General features: G+C 35.7%; 1 protein-coding gene across 3 annotated transcripts in view; it reads right to left on the reverse strand.

The window, feature by feature from the left end:
* Positions 1-25,243, reverse strand: part of REV3L (REV3 like, DNA directed polymerase zeta catalytic subunit) — a 170,608-nt gene that overhangs the window by 83,103 nt on the left and 62,262 nt on the right. For 2 of the 3 annotated variants that reach the window (XM_045844182.1, XM_045844184.1), the window contains exons 4-9: positions 19,834-19,994; positions 17,820-17,916; positions 14,375-14,469; positions 13,714-13,818; positions 12,579-12,663; positions 12,344-12,495 (exon numbers count right to left, since the gene is read on the reverse strand). In XM_045844182.1, the coding sequence (XP_045700138.1) occupies positions 12,344-12,495; positions 12,579-12,663; positions 13,714-13,818; positions 14,375-14,469; positions 17,820-17,916; positions 19,834-19,994 (695 nt within the window). The remainder of the gene's footprint in view (positions 1-12,343; positions 12,496-12,578; positions 12,664-13,713; positions 13,819-14,374; positions 14,470-17,819; positions 17,917-19,833; positions 19,995-25,243) is intronic. The other variant, XM_045844183.1, reaches the window with a different exon arrangement.

The following is a 25,243-nucleotide window of genomic DNA, read 5'->3' on the forward strand; positions in this document are numbered from 1 at the left end:
AAAGGAAATAGACTTCTAGGAAGTCCAGGAAGCTCAGAGAGTCCCAAAGAAATTGGACCCAAGGAAGTACATACCAAGACATATCATCATTACCCAAGATTAAAGATAAGGAGAAAATCTTAAAAGCAGCAAGGGAAAAGGAGACAGTTACCTACAAAGGAGATCTCATAAAACTGCCAGCTGATTTCTCAAAAGTAACCTTACAGGCAAGAAGGGGCTGGAAAGAAGTATTCAAAGTCATGAAAGGCAAGGACCTACATCCAAGATGACTCTCTCCAGCAAAGCTGTCATTTAGAATGGAAGGACAGATAAAGTGCTTCCCAGAAAAGGTGAAGTTGAAGGAGTTGATCGCCACCAAGCCCTTATTATATGAAATGTTAAAGGGCCTCATCTAAGAAAAAGAAGATCAAAAACTGAACAGTAAAATGAAAACAAACTCATAACTATGAACAACTGAACCTAAAAAACAAAACTAAACAAACAACTATAAGAGGAACAGAATCACAGAAATGGAGATCACATGGAAGGTTATCAATGGGAAGGAGGCAGGGGGATAATGGGGGAAAAGGTGTAAGGAATAAGAAGCATAAATAGTAGGTACAAAATAGACAGGGGAAGGTTAAGAATAAATAGTATAGGAAATGGAGAAGCCAAAGAACTTACATGTATGATCCATGGACATAAACTAAGGGGTAGGGGGGAATGCTGGTGGGAGGGGAGTGCAGGGTGAAGGGGGATAAAGGGAAGAAAAGGAACAACTGTAACAGCATAATCAGTAAAATACACTCAAGAAAAGGTTGTTGTACATATATATAATGGAATATTACTTGGGCGCAAAAATGAAAACTTACAACTTGTGACAGCATGGATGGATGTAGAGGGTATTATGCTAAGTATAATGAGTCAGTCAGAGAAATACAAATATTATATTATTTCACTTATATGTGGAACTTAAGGAGCAAAATAAAGGAAAAAAAAACCCCCTGAAATAGAGACATAAAGAGAGCAGACTGACAGTTGCCAGAGGGGCCAGGGGGTTGTTGGGCAGGTGAAAAAAGTGAACTGAGTAAGGACAAATTGGTAGTTACAAAAAAGTCACAGGGATGTAAAGTACAGCATAAAGAATATAGTCAATAGTATTGTAATAATTATACGTGGTACCAGGTAGGTATTTGAAATATTGGGAGAACCCCTTTGTAAATTATATGGTTGTCTAATTACTATGGTAGACACCTGAAAGTAATATAAAATAATATTAAATGTCAACTGTAAAAGAAAAATAGGGTTTAAGAAATGTTCCACCTGGCTGGCATAGCTCAGTGGACTGAGCGCGGACTGGGAACCAAAGTGTCCCAGGTTCGATTCCCAGCCAGGGTACATGCCTGGGTTGCAGGTCGTAAGCCCCAGCAACCGCACATTGATGTTTCTCTCTCTCTCTCTCTCTCTATCTCCCTCCCTTCCCCTCTAAAAATAAACAAATAAAATCTTAAAAAAAAAGAAATGTTCCTATATTGGTCTATTAACAATAAATTCCTAATAAAATCTCAACAGGGTTCTTCCCAGAGATGAAATAATCTGATCCTAAAATTAACATGAGAGAGCATTTTTTAAAGATCAAGAGTAGACAATTTTGAATCCAAATAAGGGGAAATCTGCCCTTGATGAAGCAACCGTAATTACAACAGTATAATATTATTAACATAGGGCAGTGATTTGCAACCTTTTTTTATTTCATGGTGCACATAAACTACTAAAATTCTGTGGTACAATGAAAAAATATATTTTTTGCCAATTTGACAAAAAAATAGGTATAGTTTTGATTCATTCGCACCAGACAGCAACTGTTGTGTTGGCTGTTGTCATTTTTTTATTTGACGATCTAAGGGAAAAGAGGCCAGTGCACCTGACTAAAGTCAGGTGTTGCATGTTTTAAAAATTCATACAGCACACTGGTTGAAAAATTGCTGACACAGGGGAAACATGATTGAAATGGGGAAATTGAATGGCAAAAATATTGAAGAACTGAATGTGAAAAACCAAATTGTAAGCTCACATAAGTCTTAAGGATGAAAATTTTCATGAAATCTAGGTAGGGAAGGCTTCACTAATCACAACAAGCAAATCATAAAGAAAAAAATTGTTAAATTGACATTAAAACTGAAGACATGAAAAAGAAGAAGAAAAAGAAGGAAGAAGGAGGAGGAAGAAGAAGTAAGAAGAAGAAAGAAATAAAAAAAGAAAAAATGATGGGAAAGAAAGCTAAAATATTTTCAAAGACTTCTAAAGTACAAGTCTAGATGAGGAAAAATATCTCTACAACATTTATAACTGTAAAGGCTTTATATCTAGAAAACATAAGGAACTCCTACAAATGAGTAAGAAAAAGACTAGTGACCCAATAAAAATGAACAAAGAACACCAATAAGCAATTTTCAGATAAAGAAATCCAAGTGCTCAAACTTATTAATAATCAGGAAACACAAATTAAACTGAAAAGATACCATTTCAACTAATCAGAATGGCAAAAAATTTTATATCTGACATTTTCTAATGTTGAGGAGGTAGGGAAATACAAGTTCTAATATATTGTTAAAATATAATCTTAGGTACATTTTATAGAGCCATTTTGTAACATTGGCATTACTACTATAATGTTATCATATCTCAAAATCTGAAAAATTGAGCACTAAAAATAACAGGGCTTATAGGAAAACAATGTTAAGGCAAAATTTACCTAACTGTGTGACCAGGGCACTAACAAAATCAATAATTGGTATAGGGGAGATAATTCTGACCAGTTAGGAAGGCAGCTCAGTGTCGCTAGAGGCTGTCATAGTGAATATTAAAAGCACACAGAAAATAATAGTATGGAAATGCTGGCTACCTTTTGATTATAGAGAGCAGCTGGCAGATGCTAGAACAAAGCAAATGGAAGAGCTCTGAGAGAAGACTGCCGTTAAGGTGAACTCAGGAGATGGTGCAACCTGCCATTAGTCAGAGATGGCACAGTGCTGGCATTCAACTCTTAAAGAGGGAGGAAGATCTGGGCGTAGATACTCATTTTCGGTTGTTTAATACAGTCAAAAGCCCCTGCTTCCAATGCAGCAGTGAAAAAAGGGCTTTTCCTTTTATGCTGAAGGCTGTAATTCTATTCCTGCTAGTTTGTCTCCCCTTGCTTAGAAAAACTGCATATGAAACAATGTGACTTCTAAGTGAAGCTTTCATTATTCTCTTGTTTCCCAATTATCTATAAAGTAATTGCATTACAGAAACCCTACCAGAACACGATAGTACACTACAAACACCTTAAAACTTGGCAAATTTCACTTCTACATATCTTTTGTGGAGAAACTCTTGCACAGTCACAAAATGACAGATACAACACTGTTATAAAGTGCAAACGTGAAGAACACCATCTAATAGTTGTAGAGAAACCAATAAATTTGTTTAGTCTTACAAAGGAGCACTCATCAGTAGCTAAAATGAATGATCTAGAAATGTATATAAACAAAGATAGATTTCAGGATCTAAGATGGCGTCGGAGTAGGAAGGAGCAGATTTGGCTTTCCTCTGCTCAGGGGAGAAAATCCTGACCGATCTATGGAGTAGAGAGGCAAGCAACCAACATACTTCAGCATTTTTGAAAATAGGGGACCAAGGATTGTGGCAGAACCGAAAGACCAAAGAACGGAACCTAAAAAGAGTGCTGCAACAAGGCAGAGTCCCGGGACCAGCGTGTGGTCCTGGGGCTGCAGCCCCAGGCCCGGGCCGCTGCTGGGTTTGCCATAGGGTCCTTGGGAGAGAGCCAGGTCAACTGCTCCCTCCCCAGCCAAACAAGGTCTGAGCGGCTCTGGGAGGAATCCAGGTGCTGGCAACACACGGGGGCTGTAAGCACCTTTGGAGGCAGCGACCCGGACCCCCACGGTCACCAGTCTGGCTGGAGCATTTGGCAGTGGGAGAAGCCAGGCCACTGTGGGGAGCAGCAGGCTTGAACGGGAGGAATTTCTGAAGAGGAAGGAGTGAATAGACACAGACGCTGTTTGGGGAATTCTCCTAAAGTGATCAGTGGCTCCAGCCTCCCTGCTATCCAGCCATGGGCGCGCTGGCGCACCAGCGCTCCTGCAGGGAGAGCATCCCCGCACCCCAGTCCACAGCAGTAACCCTGGGGAATGACCTGATTCCCACACCCAGGGCACAAGGCTGAGGAGCCAGTGTGAGCTCCACTGGCCCAGGAAGAAAAGCCAAACCAATCATCCTTCAGCCTGCCTCAGCCAGCAAGAGCAAAAAAACCGGTGTGGCCACTTTGAAACCAACAGACTTTTTAATTTGATTCTATTTTTTTAAACAATTTTTAATTTTTTAATTTTTATTGTTTTTATTCTCTTTTGATTTCTTTTTCCTCTCTTACCTGATTTCTTGTTTTATTCCTTCCTCCTTCCTGTCCTCCAATTTTATCTCTTCTTCCTTCCTTCGTCTGCCTTTTCTATTTTTACTTTTTAAAATTTTTTTCTAAATACCTACAAGTGAGACAAAATCCTGGATCTGTGAAAAGACCAAAGTTGAACCCAAAGAAGGGGCATCACAACAGCTGGGACAGTGAGATAAATTTCACTCTGCTATTACAGAGAACCTGCAAGTTATTGCATATTTGTATTATTATTATTTTTCCAGTATTCCTACATCTTTTTTTATAGTATTTTTATATCCCTCTTCTTTTTGTATAGTCTGCTTTGCTAGGCTGGATATATTGTATGACCTGACAGCTTTCCCCTGATATCTCTTTCCATACTGTATTACTGATCTACTTACTGTCCTTTAATTCACCTGTATCCCATTAGCACACTACTCGAGGTTCTGGATTCCCTATTCTTGTTACCTAGATCTCATAGACTCTGTCATATGATTGTTGCCATAATATTATTGTAAATAACTGCTGTTACATGCAATTGTAATTACTTTACAACACCCCCCTCCCCCCAGATCTTAGCCCATTTCAAAGTTTCCTGAACTCTATTACTGTAGTGGTTAACTCTAGTTTCTCATACACTACACGTATTTACTATCCTTTACTCTCACCTTATCCCAGAATCTGACCTCCCACAACCTCCCTGCTTTATAGATCCAACTCACAATCCTTCCTTCCCCAACAAGAGTCTTACCATCTTTCCATCCTTTCTAAAAATCAGCTAGCTAGGTGAAGATCACGGTTAACACTATACATAATCAAAGGATCTCCTATCTCTTCCCTACTTGCTACTACTGTAAATATCATAGAATTCTCTGTTGCTGTCTTAAACCATTTTGCCTTCCCCCTCCAACTGATGACAAAAAAGAATAGGTGGAGGAGGTGAACACCAGGATGCCCACTGGAAGAGGAAACCCAACAACAAAGGAACCACTAACAGGTAACAACAGAAGAAGGTGAAGGAGGGAGTAGTAACCACACAAACCTCAATCCAGGACCTATCTGGAAATACAACTAAACAGTAGAGACAATACCCAATACAAACAACTGAACAAGAATTCTTTAAACCTTATACACACAGAAGAACCAGCTTCAACACAACCTGCCCTCACCAGCACAACAAAATACAGGAGGTGGTGGACGGAGTGACCCTCATTTAACCAGCTGGTGGGAAGGAACTACCAAAGAAGGACTCAACAACAATCAAAACCCAAAGGCAAACACAACGACAGCCCAAGACCAGTGAGCTTGGGAGATCAAGGAAACAGCACCACTGAAACTCACTGCTATTCTACTAAAGAAGTTCACAACATAAACCCAGGGAGCCAGAACAGATCAATATAAGAAGCTGAGGCGAACAAGAAGAGTCTCACAAACAATGGGAAGACAAAGAAACAATCCCCAAATGAAAGGAAAGGAGGAAGCCTCAGAAAGAATGCTAAATGAAATATAGGCAATTCAACTATCAGATATTGAGTTCAAAGCAATGACTCTCAGGAAGCTCAATGAACTCACAATGAGCTACCAGAAACTACAGGGAAGTTACAATGAACTCAATGAAAACTACATCAGCATAAAAAAGGAAATAGAAACTCTCAACAAGGGCCAAGAGGAAATGAAGAATACAATTTCTGAACTGAAGAACACAGTAGAAGGAATGAAAAGAAGGATCGATGAAGCAAAAGATTGGATCAGCGAGCTAGAGGACAAAGTAGAAGAAAACACCCAGAAAGAGCAAGAAAAGGAAAAGAGGCTCAGAAAGAATGAAGAGGGATTAAGAGAAATGCAAGACAATATGAAACGTAATAATATCCGTATAATAGGGATACCAGAAGGAGAAGAAGAAGAGCAAGGGATAGAAAACCTATTTGAAAAAGTAATGATGGGAAACTTCCCTAATCTGATGAGAGAAAAAGTCACACAAATCCAGGAAACACAGAGAGTCCCAATCAAGAGGAACCCAAAGAGACCCACCTCAAGACACATCATAATTAAAATGGCAAAATTTCAAGACAAAGAGAGAATCTTAAAAGCAGCAAGGGAGAAACAGGAAGTAACATACAAGGGAGCCCCAATAAGGCTAACAGCTGACTTCTCAATGGAAACACTCCAAGCCAAAAGAAAATGGCAAGAAATAATCCAAGTTATGAGAACCAGAGGCCTGCAACCACAACTACTTTACCCAGCAAGGCTCTCAATCAAGATAGAAGGCCAAATAAGAAGCTTCTCAGACAAAAGAAGTCTAAAAGAATACACCTACACTAAACCAGCTCTGCAAGAGATGCTAAAGGGACTGCTTTAAGGAAAGAAAGGAAAAGAGAGAGTGAGAGGAACACATAAAAATAAAAGGCAATAAATAAGTACCTATCAATAATAACCTTAAATGTAAATGGATTAAATGCTCCAATCAAAAGACATAGAATAGCTGATTGGATAAGAAAACATGACCCACACATATGCTGCCTACAAGAGACCCACCTCAAGATAAAAGACCTGCACAGGCTGAAAGTGAAGGGCTGGAAACAAATTTTCCAAGCAAATGGACAGGAAAAAAAAGCCAGGGTAGCAATACTCATATCTGACAAAATAGACTTCCAAAGAAGGACCATAAAGAGAGACCCAGAAGGTCATTTCATAATACTCAGGGAAGAATCCACCAAGAAGACATAAATATTATAAATATATATGCACCCAAAATAGGAGCACCCAAATACATAAAGAAAATCTTAGGGGACTTCAAGAAAGATATTGACAGCAACACAATTATTGTGGGGGATTTTAACACCCCACTATCAAAAATGGACAGATCTTCCAAACAAAATATCAACAAAGATATTGTGGCATTGAACAATACCCTAGATGAAATGGGCTTTACTGACATATACAGAACCCTCCATCCCAAAGAAGCTAAATACACATTTTTTCCAAATGTACATGGAACATTTTCAAATATTGACCACATGATAGGACACAAAACAAGCCTCAACAATTTCAAAAAAATTGAAATCATACCAACATTTTCTTGGATCACAAGGGACTGAAACTAGAAACCAACCCCAAGGAAAAACCCCAAAACACTCAAATTCATGGAGATTAAATAGCATGCTATTAAAAACAATGAATGGGTCAAGAATGATATTAGGGAAGAAATCAAAAGGTTTCTGGAAACAAATGAAAACGAACTCACAACAACCCAAAACTTATGGGACACAGCCAAGGCAGTCCTGGGAGGGAAGTTCATAGTGATACAGGCCCACCTAAAAAAGTAAGAAACATTTCAAACAAACAACCTAACCCTATGTCTACAAGAACTCGAGGAACAACAACAAAGACAGCCCAGAGCAAGCAGAAGGAAGGAAATAACCAAGATCAGAGCAGAATTAAATGACACAGAGACTAAAAGCCCAATTCTAAAGATCAATGAATCCAAGAGCTGGTTCTTTTAAAAGATAAACAAAATCGACAAGCCTTTAAGCAGACTCATCAAGAAAAAAAGAGAGAAAACCCAAATAAACACAATCAGAAATGAAAGAGGAGAGATTACAACAGATACCACAGAAATACAAAGGATTGTAAGAAATTACTACGAAGAACTGTATGCCAAGAAATTTGAAAACCTAGATGAAATGGACAAATTTCTAGAAAAATATAATCTTCCAAAACTCAATAAAAAAGAAGCAGAAAGCCTGAACAAACCAATAACAGCAAAAGAAATTGAAGCAGTAATCAAAAAACTCCCAACACACAAAAGCCCGGGACCAGATGGTTTCACAGGAGAATTGTACAAAGCATTTAAGGAAGAGCTAACCCCTATCCTTCACAGACTATTTCAAAAAAATCCAAAGATGGAAGACTCCCAAACTCTTTTTATGAGGCCAACATCATCCTAATTCCAAAACCAGATAAAGACACAACAAAGAAAGAAAATTTCAGGCCAATATTGTTGATGAACATTGACGCTAAAATCCTCAACAAGATACTGGCAAACCGCATCCAACAGTACCGTAAGAAGATCATACACCATGACCAAGTGGGATTCATTCCAGGTATGCAAGGATGGTTCAATATTCGCAAATCAGTAAATGTAATACATCACATAAACAAAAGCAAAGACAAAAACCACATGATCATATCAATAGATGCAGAAAAAGCATTTGATAAGGTACAGCACCCCTTTATGATAAAAACACTCAGCAAAGTGGGAATAGAGGGAGCATTCCTCAACATAATAAAGGCCATATATGAGAGACCTACAGCCAACATCATACTCAATGGGCAAAAATTAAAATCTTTTCCACTAAGAACAGGAACAAGACAAGGATGTCCACTTTCACCACTTCTATTCAATATAGTACTGGAAGTTTTAGCCACAGCAATCAGACAAGAAAAAGAAAAGGAATCCAAATCGGAAAGGAGGAAACAAAACTGTCACTGTTTGCAGATGACATGATAGTGTACACAGAAAATCCTATAGACTCCACCAAAAAACTGCTTGACCTAATAAATGAATTTGGCAAAACAGCAGGATACAAAGTCAATATCCAGAAATCAAAGGCATTTCTGTACACCAACAATGAAACAGCAGAAGCAGAAATCAAGAAAAAAAATTCCATTTGAAATAGCAAAAAGAAAAATAAAATACCTAGGAATAAACCTAACCAAAGAGGTAAAAGACCTGTATTCAGAAAACTACATAACACTGAGGAGAGAAATCAAGGAAGACACAAACAAATGGAAACATATACCGTGTTCATGGATTAGAAGAATTAGTATCATCAAAATGTCCATACTACCAAAAGCAATTTACACATTCAATGCAATACCTATTAAAGTACCAATGGCTTATTTCAGAGACATAGAACAAACACTTCAACAATTTATATGGAACCATAAACGACCCCGAATAGCTGCTGCAATTTTGAGAAAGAAGAGTAAAATAGGAGGGATCACAATACCTGACACTAAACTATACTACAAGGCCACTGTAATCAAAACAGCCTGGTACTGGCATAAAAACAGGCACATGGACCAATGGAACAGAACAGAGAGCCCAGAAATAAACCCAAGTCTCTACGGTCAATTAATATTTAACAAAGGAAGCAGCAACATAAAATGGAATAAAAATAGCCTCTTCAACAAATGGTGTTGGGAGAACTGGACAGCTACATGCAAAAAAAATGAAACTCGAGCACCAACTTACACCTTATACAAAAATAAATTCAAGGTGGATAAAAGACTTAAATATAAACCGTGACACCATTAAAGTCCTAGAAGAGAATGTAGGCAGGAAAGTCTCAGATATTTCACGCAGGAACTTTTTTACTGACATGTCTCCTAGAGCAAGGGACATAAAGGAAAGAATAAACAAATGGGACCTCATCAAAATAAAAAGCTTTTTCACAGCTAAAGAAAACAGTATTAAAATAAAAAGAGAACCAACTGTATGGGAAAACATATTTGCCAATGATACCTCAGACAAGGGTTTAATCTCCAAAATATATAAAGAATTTACATGACTCCACTCTAAGAAGACAAGTAACCCAATTAAAAAATGGGCAAAGGACTTGAACAGGCACTTCTCCAAGGAGGACATACAGAAGATCCAAAGACACATGAAACTATGTTCAATATCGCTAGCTACCAGAGATATGCAAATTAAAACCATAATGAGATACCACTTCACACTCATCAGAATGGCCATCATAAACAAAGCAACTAACAACAAGTGTTGGAGAGGTTGTGGAGAAAAGGGGACCCTAGTGCACTGTTGGTGGGACTGCAGACTGGTACAACCACTATGGAAAGCAGTATGGAACTTCCTCAGAAAACTAAAAAATGGATCTGCCTTTTGACCCTGCAATTCCACTGCTGGGACTATATCCTAAGAACACTGAAACACCAATACAAAAGAACCTTTGCACCCCGATGTTCATAGCAGCACAATTTACAATAGATAGGTGCTGGAAGCAACCTAGATGCCCATCAGTAAATGAATGGATCAAAAAACTATGGTACATTTACACAATGGAATTCTATGCAGCAGAAAGAAAGAAGGAGCTCCTACCCTTTGCAACAGCATGGATGGAGCTGGAAAGCATTATGCTAAAGCGAAACAAGCCAGGCAGTGAAAGACAAATACCACATGATATCACCTTTAACAGGAACCTAAACAACAAAACAAAGAAACAAGCAAAATATAACCAAAGACACTGAAATAGGGGACAGACTGACAGTGACCAGAGGGGAGAGAAGAGGGAATTTCAGGGGAGAATGGGTAGGGTTTACAGGAACAAACTTGGAGGACACATGGACAAAAACTAGGGGTGGGGGGTAATGGGGGGGAAGAGGGGAGGGTTGGGTGGGTGGGCTGGAATGGGAGTAAGTGAGAGAAAACTGTACTTGAACAATGATTAAAATAAAATTAAAAAAAGAGATTTCAAAGTTGTAATATTGGCATAAAAATACTCAGCATCATTAGTACTGAGGGAAATGATCATTAAAACCATAATGAGATGCAATTTCACAGACACTAGGATGACGGTAAAAAAGACAGATAATAACAAGTGTTAGTGAGAATGGAAAGTCACTGGACCTCTTATATATTGCTGGTGGGAATGTAGTCACTTTAGAAAACAGTTTTGGCAGTTTGCTAAAAAATTAAACACAAATTTGCTAAATGATCCAGCAATTCCACTCCTTGGTATCTACTTAAGAAAAATGAAAATATATATCCACACAAAGACTTACATACAAATGTTCCTAGCAGCATTATTCTTAAGAGCCAAAAAGTGAAAACAACTCAAATATTCATCAACTGGTGAATGAATTAATAAAATATGGTAATAGCCATACAATGCAATAATATAATAATATTTATCAACAATAAAAATACTTCTAGCCCTGGCTGGCGTGGCTCAGTGGATTCAGTTCTGGACTGTGGACCAAAGTTGTTGGTTCGATTCCCAGTCAGGGCACATGCCTGGGTTGCAGGTCAGGTCCCCAGTAGGGGGCGTGAAAGAGGAAACCACATATTGATGTTTCTCTCCCTCACTTTCTCCATCTCTTCCCCCTCTCTCTAAAAATAAATAAAATCTTAAAAAAAAATAAAACCTTTAAAAAATACTTATAGCTACAATATAGATGAACCTGAAAATGTTATACTGAAAGAAGACACAAAAAATTGCATATTATATTTCATTTATTTATGTCCATTCATTTATCTATGTCCAGAAAAGGTAAATCTTAGAAACAGTGATTGAAAAGGACACAAAATCTTTTGAGGTCAAGAAAATGTTCTGAAATCAAATTATGTAGGTATTTGCAAAACTCTATAAATTTGATATAAATCACTGAATTATAAACTTAAAATGAGTACATTTTATGTTATGTAAATTATACCTCAATTAAGTTGTTAAAAATATGTTCAATGAAAAAAGCAAGTTGTCTGATCTATGACAAGTGGGGTACCATTATGTAAAATCTAAAATAATAGTATAATGTTGTGGGCATACATACAAGGTAGGGCAAAAGTGAGTTTACAGTTATTCGTATGGATAAGAATACAATAATTAATAAATATAGTAATATATAAGATTATACTGTTTCTTGTACTCACAACTGTACACCTACTTTAGTCCCATGCTATATATAAAAATATATAAAATCATACAGGGTAACAGTTTGCACCAACTACAGAATAGTGCTTACCTACAGAGATGAAAAAAAGTAAATGAATGGGAGCGAGGTTTTTGCTATATCAATGATGTTTATTTCTTAGGGGGGGGGAAAAAAGAGAAAAACTTAGCAAACCCAACCAAATACTAATATATTATGCAGTTCATTAGGGTATTCTCTGCAAGCCTGAAAAGAAAACCTCACCTTTGCTCAATTCTGTGTCTTTGTGGACTTCTACCATATTAGCTGGTGTACAATGAAGAATTTCAGGAGACAGAACCTCAGAGTGCAATGTTAACTCAGCAGAGAACTCCTGGGATCCATCGTTGTAGTCTACAGATCCTGATAACGTGCTGCTTAATTAAAACACATCCTTTATGATAAACTGGATAACAAAGCAGTAAAATAGTTCTAAGATCTTTAATAAATAAACACTTACACAGAGAAATCATTCTGTTTGAGAATTTCCTGAAGTCTCTTCTGAAATTTTTTTTCACTTTCTGTTGCTGGCACAAACCTGCGATCTTTGAATTTTAAAAGTGCATTAAGAAAAATGTAGATAGCAAATGAATGAAATCTTTTCTTTTCTCCTAAAAATAGCTTTTAAAATAGCAATTTCCTATCCTCTTGACACATATAACACCACCTAAAAGTAGTTCTTATTATAAAAACAAACAAAAGAGAAATGGTTGTTACTAAAGCTATATAATTAAGCACTTAAAGTCAGTTCAAGATTAAGTTCTGCAATTATAACTTAAATCTAACACAGAAAAACACTGTTCTCTACATAGACATGTACCATACACTGAAACTAGAAATTTTCCCTTATAAAATATTTCTATTTTAAAAGGCACTGAAAATTTATCAAAGTATGCACTCAAAATTTATGAAAGCATTTTTAGTGTCCAAGACACTGTAATAAAATTTTGAAATTTTGATTGGACTTCAGTATAGGCTTACTACTGTATTTCAAATACTTTTGCCCTGTGAATTGTCTTTTATTCTTTTATCTTTAATTTAATATTTTTGTTGTGTCCATGGCATTTATTTAAGCCCCCTCAAATCCTTTTTGAAGTAGCAGGGTTTTATAATAAACAAAATGAGTACTTTCTTCAGAGGTCCAGAAGATGATGATCAAAGTGAGAGTTTGTATGATATACTGGGATAATAATTTGGGGCCATATTTCATGGGTACATTTTCAAAGCTTAATAAATAGTGTTTCCAAGTTGGGATTCATAATCTTCTATGAGTATTCTGTAGCTCATTTAGAAATACAGAAGGTTAAAGCATACTAGAGAATGAAAAAAGGAGCAAAAATGTGACACAGGAGGACATAGGTATGGTAAAAACCAAGGACAACGAAGACACCAAATTTCTTATGGGAAAACAGACAATGAGTGACTCTGAAGGTAACAAATTCCTGGTTTGGAGCAATGACAATAGAAGAAACATCTAGAAAATTTGAAGGTAACTTAAAAAGTAGATTTTAAGGTCAAGGTAAAAACTCAATGACTTAACCTTTTCTATTAAAATATCTTGTTTAAAAATCATTAGAGTATTACTTGGTTTATACCTTGTGATTCAGGTTGGCTAATTTGAGAAGTTTCATTTCTGTTTCTTCGCCGTTGCTTTTCATCTTCCCATATAGCCTGCAGACCAGGGTTTCCACCAATTTGAGCTGTAATCACAAGAATACTTCACTACTACAAGGTTAGAGTAAAAAATACTTGCTTAAAAAAAGAAATCCTAACTTTTAGAAAAATAAATACCATCTCTTAAGAAAAACAAAGCAGACAAGCTATCCCAACCTACATTTCTTATGCTACTTTGTTTTTAGTTCTCTTCCCAGTGGTTCTCAAAAACCCAACAAGTGAATAAGATTCAAACATTTGATGATAGCCAGTAACCTACGACCTGGCACATACCCCAAATATTAGAAGTCAGATTATATTAATTTTTAAAATACTGGCTAATTTACTTGTAACATTTACTGTAGGTCCATGACTGTGCAAACATACCCATATGAATGAAAATACAAATAAAGAATAATCTCATCAGAGGTACAGAAGCAATTGTACCTCTTCGTAACATTTGATATTCTCCTTCTATAACATCTTACATCTCTCATAATGTTTTCTTCCCTATTATTTCACTCTACTTTGGTCATTAATTTTTACAAATAAAAAGTTATATTAAGAATAACTATATATACACACACACACACATATATATACCTTCAATGTCCAGCCGATTTAAGATATCAGCAGCTACAGCATCTACTTCTAATTCACATGTACTCTGTGGTTCAACACCTTCCAGTATTAATGAGCTGTATTAAAAACATACCAAAAAAATCACAGTAATTATGTAAGAGCAAATTTTCTAAAAATATTTTCTATACAATTTTTTATGTTTAGGTGGTAAGGAGAAAAGTCAGTGATATATTAATTCACAAGTATTCATGACATAATCGATATTGTATATATACGTATAAAAAATAGAAAACAGGAAGAGAAAAATATAAAAAATACTAGTATATATACAACTCAGTTGAGATCCATTTGCAGTACATTCTATACATTTAGGTTCATTATATTTTATATATAAGGAATGTACAACATTTCAGCATGTGGGCCATATCCAGTACAGAATGGGCTAACAGCGGGTAACTCAGAGATGTATCAAAAACCATACAGATATGTAATCATTTGCCCAGAGGCATCTTTCTCAGCAATCACAGATTGTTTAAAAACTAAGGAGATGGAGATGGGCATGGTAGGGGGAAAATAGAGACAATTGTACTTGAACAATAATAAAAAAAAATGAGGAGAGAATATGCAACAAGAGATGAGGGGAGGTGAGTACACTGAAAAGTGCGCAAATGATACTATTCTCCCTGCCCCCAACTACTACTAAGCTGGAGAATGCTTTAAAATTCTCCCTAACTACAGATTTGAGAAACTGTGTTCAATAGTAGGATCATAGCTAGGAAATGTAATACCACAAAGTCATTAATTTTTATGAGAACTACAGAGGGCTGTTCCTGCTAATGTGCTTTGACTCAAAAGTTTGTTTTTTTAATCAGAGCCACAAAAAAAGATTAGGACATTAATAACTGTTCCTGCTTGACAGAATAAACATACAAGTATCTTCTAGGGTGAATCTCACTCATTCCAAAATTTAGATGTCCTACCAGTACAGACATCAAATGAAAATGAGAGAACCATGATTTTACTAGAATGTGGATGATGGCAGATTTCATTCACATTTGTATTTGATTTTTTTTTAATGTTTTAGAAGAAATATATTAGCAAAACCTCATTTTCCATAGTCTGTCCCTAAGAAAATTTTGATGAAACATTAGAAATTAATGGTAAACCACAGAATTTTTACAATTCAAATACATATACATGTATATACAGATAAAACATAAAACATATCTTTATCATTGATAGAAAAGAAACATATTAGCCAACCTATCACTATGTACCCATTTCACTTTCAAAAAACTAATTCCTCAATGCTATCTTCTTCATTCATATAATTTAACAAAATCAATTTTGCCATAAAATAACGTACCAGATAAAACAGTTTAGGGTCAACAATTTTCTCCTTATACTAAAAAACTTCACAAGTTTTGAAAGAATTATATTGTGAATTTCAAAGGTAAATTTTGAAGGAGTAACACATCTATGACAAAGGATGGAAACAATAAAGTCAAAAAATATAATCTCATAGTAGAAATTTACAGTGATTTCTTGCCCTTAATAAAAAGCTATTTTAGACATTCAGAACAGGTGATCCCAGGGAAATGAAATAGTTTTCAGAATTAAAATTTTCCAGTACACAGAAACAGTGAGTAAAAAATTTGAGTAAGCAAATACATTCATTTTAAGCCATGAAAGATAAGAAAGAACTATGGTAGACAACTGTACCTCTCTGAACACTTCTGTTCATAACTTAACAAAACAGTCCTACTAATTAGAATCAGTGTTGATGGAGCTCAGACATCTGTAATTTAAAAAATTTCTTCAGATCATTCTGATGAGCAGCCAGGGTTGAGATAACTGTAGAAGATTCCATTTTTGTGGGTTCAACACTCCAGCCAATGATCCTGAAGGTCTATGACATGTGGTAATTGGCAATGAGCTAGTAAGCAAGGTTAGTAGAGCTGCCAACTCAGCACTCTCACCTCATTACAGGTTTGGTGCTCTATGTTATGATCCTTGTAATAATGTTTGTGAAAGGACATAAAACATTTGTTAAAAAAAGGTAACGATAAGAAGGTGCTAGCACTGGAGATAGAAATAAGACTAATAAAATCTAAAAGTAATGATTTATGGCAATTTTTTTGACATTATATTATCTGCACTTTATGAAATTATGGATTTTCACATTTAATACAATAAAAGCACCCCCAAAACACAAAATATAGGTTAATATGAGACAAAAATATGTAGCTATCCTATATTTAAGTTCTAATTTTGAGTACCTTGTCTAATTTTACTGGTTTGTTTATTTATATCTTTGCTTATAATGCATCAACTCTTAATAAAAATCTCCTTAAAAACATTCTAAAATTCAAACTTTTCAATATAACACACAGGGTTTCCCCAAACTCACTATCAGTGAAACTTTACTACAATCTTATAACCTAACCATAAAAGATGTATGTTCTTTTTTTTTTTTAATTTAAAGATTTTTATTTATTTATTTTTAGAGAGAAGGGAAGGGATGGAGGAAGAGAGGAAGAGAAACATTGATATGTAGGAGAAACATCATCTATCTGTTGCCTCTCTCATGCCCTCAACAGGGACCTGGCTTGCAACCCAGGCATGTGCCCTGACTGGGAATTAAACCAGTGATCTTTTGGTTCACAGGCTGGCACTCAATCCACTGAGCCACACCAGCCAGGGCAAGATGTATGTTCAAAAAGGGCTTGAAATACATATAAACTTGGACTTGAGCTTGAATTAAAAAGTTACTAAATGTACAACTTTGAAAACCAAGGGATCTAGAGAATAGATACAATCCTCGGATTAAGTTGATTTGTTCCCATTTTAGAGAGAGAGAGGGACAGTATCACAGGTATAAAAGAATGAGACAAATATCTTGTTGGTTACTTTGCTCTGGACTCATTAGAACTGATGTGGTAAATAATATTCTCTCTTAAACTTAATACCATTTCAACATGATTATAAAAACAACTCTGCTGTATCTGAGAAGGAACCAAGAAGTGCAAAGGAATATATGTGTATGTGTACGTGTGTGTTTATAAACAGTCTGTTTACTGTAGTAAATTTAGAAATTTAAAGGGTTATTTTTACTAAAAATATTTACTATTTAGGTTTTCAATTGATATTTTATTATGTGATTTTTACTTGACAAGTTACAGGGTATCAATCTAGAATACACAATGAAGATAAATGTTGGAGGGAAGTATAAAAATTTACATTCAGAGACCTTTTATTAATTAAGTGATAATTAGGTATACTGTCATGGTCTCTTTTTAAAATGTATGATTCTGTATAAAATACTAATGTTAAAATTTGCTTTTTTGATAAATTTATATATTAAAAACACCAAATATAAGGTTAACATTAAATGATGGTAACCACTAATTTCTGAATACAGCCAGATATATGTAAATAAATTTTCTTCTTTACAACATTAACTAACCTTGGTATTTCATTTTCTTCCCACCGAAACAAGGTACCAGTAAGAGAATTTCCTGGTAGCCGACCCTTGTAAGATCCAGTTGCATGCAATGAATCACCTGGGAATAGAAAAGTAAAAGGGAAAAATTTTAATTTTAATTTGCATATAATTACTCTTTAAGTAAATATATAACCTATATGACTAGTTCCTAAAAAATTCATACATCTGTAGGAATGTATATGCACAGTTGAGAGTAAAGGTTCCAAACTAAGAAGGGAAAGAAATGTTTATGCTACATGCTCATGAGAGAGAAATGGCTGCAAGACTTTCATACTAGAATAAAAGGAATATACTTAAATGGGCTATTCCAATAGGTATGCTTAAAATGTAATTTTATAAATAAAGATGGATTAAAATTTTTTATAGACTTTAATCCAAATTCCTAGGATATTCTGTATAAGCCTTAATTAAAATTCTAGTGGATATCAGATTCCAGATAAAATTCAAAACATACTTTAATACTAATCCCTGAAAAGAAAAAAAAAGAAAGAAAGAAATACACAATGCATTCCAGAAGTAATGGCAGTACAACAGTGAGCGGAAACCTGCGGTATATGCAAAAACAATCTGACCAACAGCTGAAAAGGTGACTTGCTTGCTTAGTTGTCCCAGTTTCAGAAAGTGAGTCCTAGGGTCATGCTTCAGAAGTAGTCTCTAAATTTTAGCAATTTTTCTGTGATCTCTTATGGAAATTTAAATTTTCAGATAAGAGAAAGCTTGAATCCTGACATTATGAAAAATATTAAATTTACAATCCTTTCCAGCTAAATGTAATACTTTGATTTTATTTGGCTGGCTTGATCACAAAATATTATAATTAGACTAAGATCGGGTATTACCATCTTTGTTATTTCAACGAAACACGTATCTTCACAACAGGTAACTAATTCTCCCCTATAGTTTATGTATATTTTAGCATATTTCCCCTAAAGAACATGGAAACTCATATACATATTACATATAATAAATATATAATTTCTTTTCAACGGTGAATGTCAAAAAATACAATATAAAATGCCTCTGTGGTATTCAGAATATTTACATAAGTACTTCTATATACTTCACCTTAACAAATATGGCAATTAGTAATTTGTATTTCATTTGAAAACTGGTTATATAACTGAATACTGAGACAGAATTATATATGCATATATAATATTAAAATTTCTAACTTTTTCACTTTTGAATTTACCTCAATTTTGAAAGTAAAAATACATTATGTATATATTAACTTGTCTTATAAGATAAAATGTTGTTATGCATATATATAATATAAATATTAATTTGCCATTAAGTTTACTGGCAGTTTAACTGTGATATGTTTGAAATAACATGACAAAATAAAATACAAAAACGGATTCATCTATTCTATGATTTTAGTGTAACCTATTATCTTGCACAAAACAAATAAAACAAAAACCTGAGGGCTCTTTAGTATAATGAATTAAGGTATAAATTTTATTTCATCATACTTGCAATTTCCCTGCTTTTAATTTCTCCCAACTAAATTTCATATATTTCTGCCTTCAGATTATAAAAATTTTCCATAGTTAAAAAAAGAGAACCCTTCTAATGATCATTCCAATACTTATCTGGCTTTTATAACTAAAATAAATGGCTTACACATATTTGTTTATTTAAAATTTTTTCATGCTTTTCACCTATTGGAAACAAACTTTTGTGGGGTTTCTATTATAGGTATTGAGAATGTTTTAAATTTGTTTCAAAATCCTAAAACCACTGAATTTTTCATTTTAAATGAGTGAATTGTGTGGTATATGAATCATACCTCAATAAAGCTGTTACAAAAAAATTTCAATTGAGATTCTTTTCCTAATAAACTCTAATACCATTTTGTATATTTTATTCTTTATCCACTCAGCAATTATACAATATTAATACATGTTACTTTATAAATCATCAATTACACAACCTTGTTTTCATGCTTTAATTTGAATTGAAAAATTAACCTTACTTTTCCTTCTTGCTTTTCGGAACTTGACAGCAGCCAGATTTATTAAATTCATTCCATATAGATTGTAGTCAATGAAGAGCTGCAGGAGGTAGGGAATATGCGCTTCATGAGGCTGAAAAAATTTATTCATTATGGCTCCACTTTGCAAGAGTTCACATATCCTAAATTAGGAAAAAAATTATATAATAAAATTATGTTTCCTAGGAAGTTAAGTGAAATGATTATACTAATAGAGAATAAAACATCATATTGGCATTCAAATTTTAACTTCAATTTACTGGAAATTTGTATTTTGTAAGAAATTAAAAGCTTAAATCAAATTATAGAGTAGGCTGCATGCTCTGAAAGTGAGGAAAACCTTAGATGAAAAGTATTTTTTTCCATTTTTAAAAATGTTTGATTTTTAGAGAGAAGAAGGTAGATGGAGGGGGGAATAGAGAGAGAGGGAGGGAGGGAGAGGGAGAGCAAAAGACAGAGAGAGCAAAAGACAGAGAGAGAAACATCGATTGTTGGGCTCCTATATGCACCCTACCTGGGGACTAAACCTGCAACCTACGTATGTGCCCTGACTGGGAATCGAACCCCCAACCCTTTGGTGTACGGGATGGAGCTCCAACCAAATGAGCCACACCAGCCAGGGCAAGAGTATTTTGACTTTTAAACCTAGTTTAATACTAACTATTGGGTTGACCAAAAAGTCCATATGGTTTTCTCTGTAAAATAAAAGACACATTTTTCATTTTCACCAATAACTTTATTGATTTGAGTAATTTGCGTATGTCGGCTATACCCACTTGGTATAAGCCTGAATGTTCTCAATTAATGTCTTGATTTGATCACTACCAACTTCAACTGGTCTACCAGACCATGGAGCATCGTTTAGAGAGAAATCTTCAGCATGAAACTTTGCAACCCACTTTTGACTCATTCCATTAATCACAGCACCTTCTCTACATGCTGCATAAATGTTTTTTTGCATTTCAGTTGTTTTTACCTTTCTTGAAATAATAAAGCATAATATGCAGAAAATGTTGATTATTTTCCATCTTTGATATTAAAATGGCTACATAAAAATTCACCAATTTTGGTAAGTTTTTTTAAAATGCACACTGACAGGACAGTTGTCACAATATGATCTAACAAAATTATTTTGAATGAAGTTAAAGACAACTAAGCACTACTAGAGCCATCTTATGGAAAAAAAACATACAAACTTTTTGGCTAATCCATTATTTTGGAAAAGACAAAATGTCAAGAAGGTTTTTAAAGTAAAATTTTTCTTTTAAAAATTCAGAAAATTTTTTGAAAAGCATAAAGGTGAAATGACCAAATTAGCTAGAGAATGCACAACACTGGTGAGTGAGAGGCTATTGTGGAAAAACTAAGATGATGGTAGTTTTAATAAGATTTAAAAAAGTGTTGATTCAGGAGATATACTAGAAATACATAAGTCAGGACTTGATGGCTAACTAGATATGGAGGATAAGGCAGAATATATGTTATGGAGCTGACTATAACACCTAGATTTCTTGCTTAAGCAGCTAGTTGGTGGTGTTGCATTTATTGAAATAGAAAGGAATGGAAGAAAACAGCCTTTTGGGGGGAATTTTTTTTTGAGGAAAAATAAAGATAAACTGAGTTTTAGACATACTGGGGTTTAGGTATAATGAGGTAAGTCAGGTAGATTTTTAAGAATATATTAAAAATAAATGACAATGGAGATGAAGATAATTTTATTAACACAGCAAAGGCAGGTAAGATATTTTTAAGCAGTATGTATTGGATACTGTATTAAGTGCCTTTAATATTTAATCTCAAGTAATCCTCACTACAAACTGATGGTACTATTATCTCTATTTTAAAAACAGAGAAACTGAGTCTTAGAACCCCAAGGAACAATCACAAATGTTAAAAAACAAACCAACAAAGTGGCATAGATATAAACTGATCAGAGAAGTAAGAGAAAAACAAGGATAACATTGGGATTATATAAACATTTGGGATTATTTTAAGGTAGTGTAAGAACTGACATGAGGTCAAGGGAAAGGACAAAAAGGTGTTAATTTGATTTAACAACATCAGTGAAAGCAATTTCAGAAGAATGGCTGGGGTGGAAGCCATACTGGAGTCAGCTGAAGAGTGACTGGGAGGTAAGAAATTGGATACACAAACAATCGATAAATCCTTCAGGGAGAATGGTTATGAGTACCAATGCGTGTGTCATGTGTGGGGAAAGGAGATGAGGAGAAGAGATGAAGAGAAGGACAAAGAGTGGATCTTGAGCTTTGGAGGTGAGGAAGAGAATCACTTTCACCGAAACAGGTAGTGAAAAGGAGAAAATGGATGTGAACAGAGTTTGAGGGTCTTCAATAGAAAATTAAGAGAGCTTTATTCCAGTGGTTCTGGAACTTTTCGGTTCCAGGAACTCTTTCACTCTTAAAAATTACTGACAGCACCAAAGAGCTTTTGTTTGTGATTTATATCCACTGATATTTACATCTTAAAAGTTAAAACTGAGAAATTTTAAAGAAACCTATCTACTAATTTAAAAATAATAAACCCATTATGTTAACATTATTTGCTTAAAAAACTGTATTTCCTAAAACAAAAAACAATTTAGTGAGAAAAGAGTAATTGTTTTACATGTTTGCAAACTTCTATTTTAGTACAAGATAGATAGATTCTCACAACTGCTTCTGCTCAACCTATTATGACATTTTGTCCAGCCTCACATAGATATGCAGTTGGAAAAAGGAAGAATCACTAAGCTTTACAGATTAATATTGATTTTCTTTGATACCATATGGAAAAGGAGTAGACTGATAGTTTCTCAAAAATTAGCAACAATGTGAAATTTGAAACTATACCAACAATTTTGGCATTATGTTACATTAAAATCTACTGATCTATATTACACTTTAAATACTTTTACCCATGCAGGATTTTTTTTCTTTTTTTAAATATATTTTATTGATTACGCTATTACAGTTGTTCCATTTCCCCCCTTCACTCCCCTCCACCCTGTTCCCCCTCTCCCACCCACATTCACCCCCCTTTAGTTCATGTCCATGTGTCATACTTATGAGTTCTTTAGCTTCTACATTTCCCGTACTATTCTTGCCCTCCCCCATCTATTTTCAACCTACATTCTATGCTACTTATTCTCTGTACCTTCCCCCTCTCTCCTCTTCCCACCCGCCTGTTGCTAACCCTCCATGTGACCTCCATTTCTGTGGTTCTGTTCCTGTTCTAGTTGTTTGCTCAGTTTCTTTTGGTTTTGCTTTAGGTGTGATTGTTAATAATTGTGAGTTTGCTGTCTTTTTACTATACATGTTTTTTCTTTATCTTCTTTTCTTAGATAAGTCCCTTTAGCATTTCATAAAATAAGGGCTTGGTGATGATGAACTCCTTTAACTTGACCTTATCTGAGAAGCACTTTATCTGCCCTTCCATTCTAAATGAGAGCTTTGCTGGACAGAGCAATCTGGGATGCAGGTTCTTGTCTTTCATGACTTGGAATATTTCTTTCCAGTCCCTTCTTGCCTGTAAGGTCTCTTTGGAGAAATCAGCTGACAGTTTGATGGGAACTCCTTTGTAGGTTACTGTCCCCTTATCTCTTGCTGCTTCTAGGATTCTCTCCTTCGTTTTTACCTTGGCTAATGTAATTATGATGTGCCTTGGTGTGTTTCTTCTTGGGTCCAACTTCTTTGGGGCTCTCTGAGCTTCCTGGATTTCTTGGAAGACTATTATTTCCTTTGCCAGATTGGGGAAGTTCTCCTTTATTGTTTGTTCAAATATGTGCTCAATCTGTTGCTTTTCCCCTTCTGGCACCCCTATAATTCGGATGTTGGAATGTTTAAAGGTGTCCTGGATGCTCTTAAGCTTCTCCTCGATTTTTTGAATTCTTATTTCATCATGCTTTCCTGCTTGGTTGATTCTATCTTCCTTCTGGTCCACTGTATTGTTTTGAGACCCAGTTTCCTTTCCTTCACTATTGGCTCTCTTCCGTGTTATCTTCCTTCATCTCTTTTATGGTAACCTGCATCTTTTCATCTAATTTGCACCCAAAATCAACCAATTCCGTGAGCTTTCTGATCACCAGTGTTTTGAACTGTGCATCTGATAGATTGGCTATTTCTTGGTCGCTCAAAAGGATGAGTCCTGGGGGACTGATCTGCTCTGTTGGAAACATGTCTCTCCTTTTTTTTTCCTTTTTCTTCCTGTCTGGTCGCTCTTGTTACGGTGGGGGGCAAAGCCTTAGGTGTTCACCGGGGCTGGGCACCCCAGTCGCTAGATTGTGATGTTATATGTGGGGGCGGGAGCGGGAACGGGAGGGAATAATGGCGGTATTTCCGTTCTCCTGGGATCTCAGTCCCTTCTCTGGGATCCTGGGCTGTGAGCTCTGCCCTGGTCCACAATTGCCGCCTCACTGGGTCTGCCAGCCGCAGCTTGCGTACTCAGGGACCACCGCTGCATTCCCGCACGCTCCGAATGGCTCTCGCGCCAAGTTCGCACCAATTTTTCCCCGACATCTGCACGCCGCTGACCCGCGCCCACCAGGCTCGTCCTCTCCTACCAGTCTGGATGTACGGGTCTACTTCAACTTCTTGGCTGTCCGACTTCCATTCAGATAAATCCTCCGTCAGTTCTGGGTGTTATTCTGGCTGTAAATTGTTGTTGTTCTAATCTTGGTTGTGCGTGGAGGTACGGTGGGTCCACCTATTCCTCCATCTTGCCAGAAGTCCCCCTATGTAGGATTTTCTAACATCACACACTGGTCATTTTGAAAATACAGATCTACTAAGTTAAATAGATCTTCTAAATGTTGATATATGTCATTAAACAACATGAAAATTATTTGTTAGCATCATCTATCTTATAAGAAAAATCTCTCTTTTTAAAAACATTTTATTTACTTATTTTTAGAGAGAGGGGAAGGGAGGGAGAAAGAGAGGGAGAGACACATCAATGTGTGGTTGCCTCTCATGCACCCTGAACTGAGGACCTGGACTGCAACCCAGGTATGTGCCCTGACTAGGAAACGAACCGGTGACCTTTTGGTTCACAGACCAGTGCTCAATCTACTGAACCACACCACCCAGGGCAAATCTCTTAAGTATGGGAAGCTATTCAGGTTCACAATACTGGACTTCACAGTACTGGAAAGAGGTAAACTTGGTACTCAAATCTTCCCACAACCACATCAAAAATACAACTAAACTATACAACAACCACCATTTAGAACTGCCTGAAATTTAGCTGAATGAAAGTCCTACTACTGAGGATTCAAAGAAGCAGCGGCATTGAGACTGGTAGGAGAGGTGGAGATGCAAAATGGGATGATCTCACCCACATGTGGCAGTTTGAAATAGTGAGAGGTATCTTGACTATGAAAGTTCCCTCTGAGGAG

Source organism: Phyllostomus hastatus, unplaced genomic scaffold (assembly GCF_019186645.2).
Source record: "Phyllostomus hastatus isolate PE091 unplaced genomic scaffold, TTU_PhHast_1.1 phas_contig_40, whole genome shotgun sequence".
Lineage (NCBI taxonomy): Eukaryota > Metazoa > Chordata > Mammalia > Chiroptera > Phyllostomidae > Phyllostomus > Phyllostomus hastatus.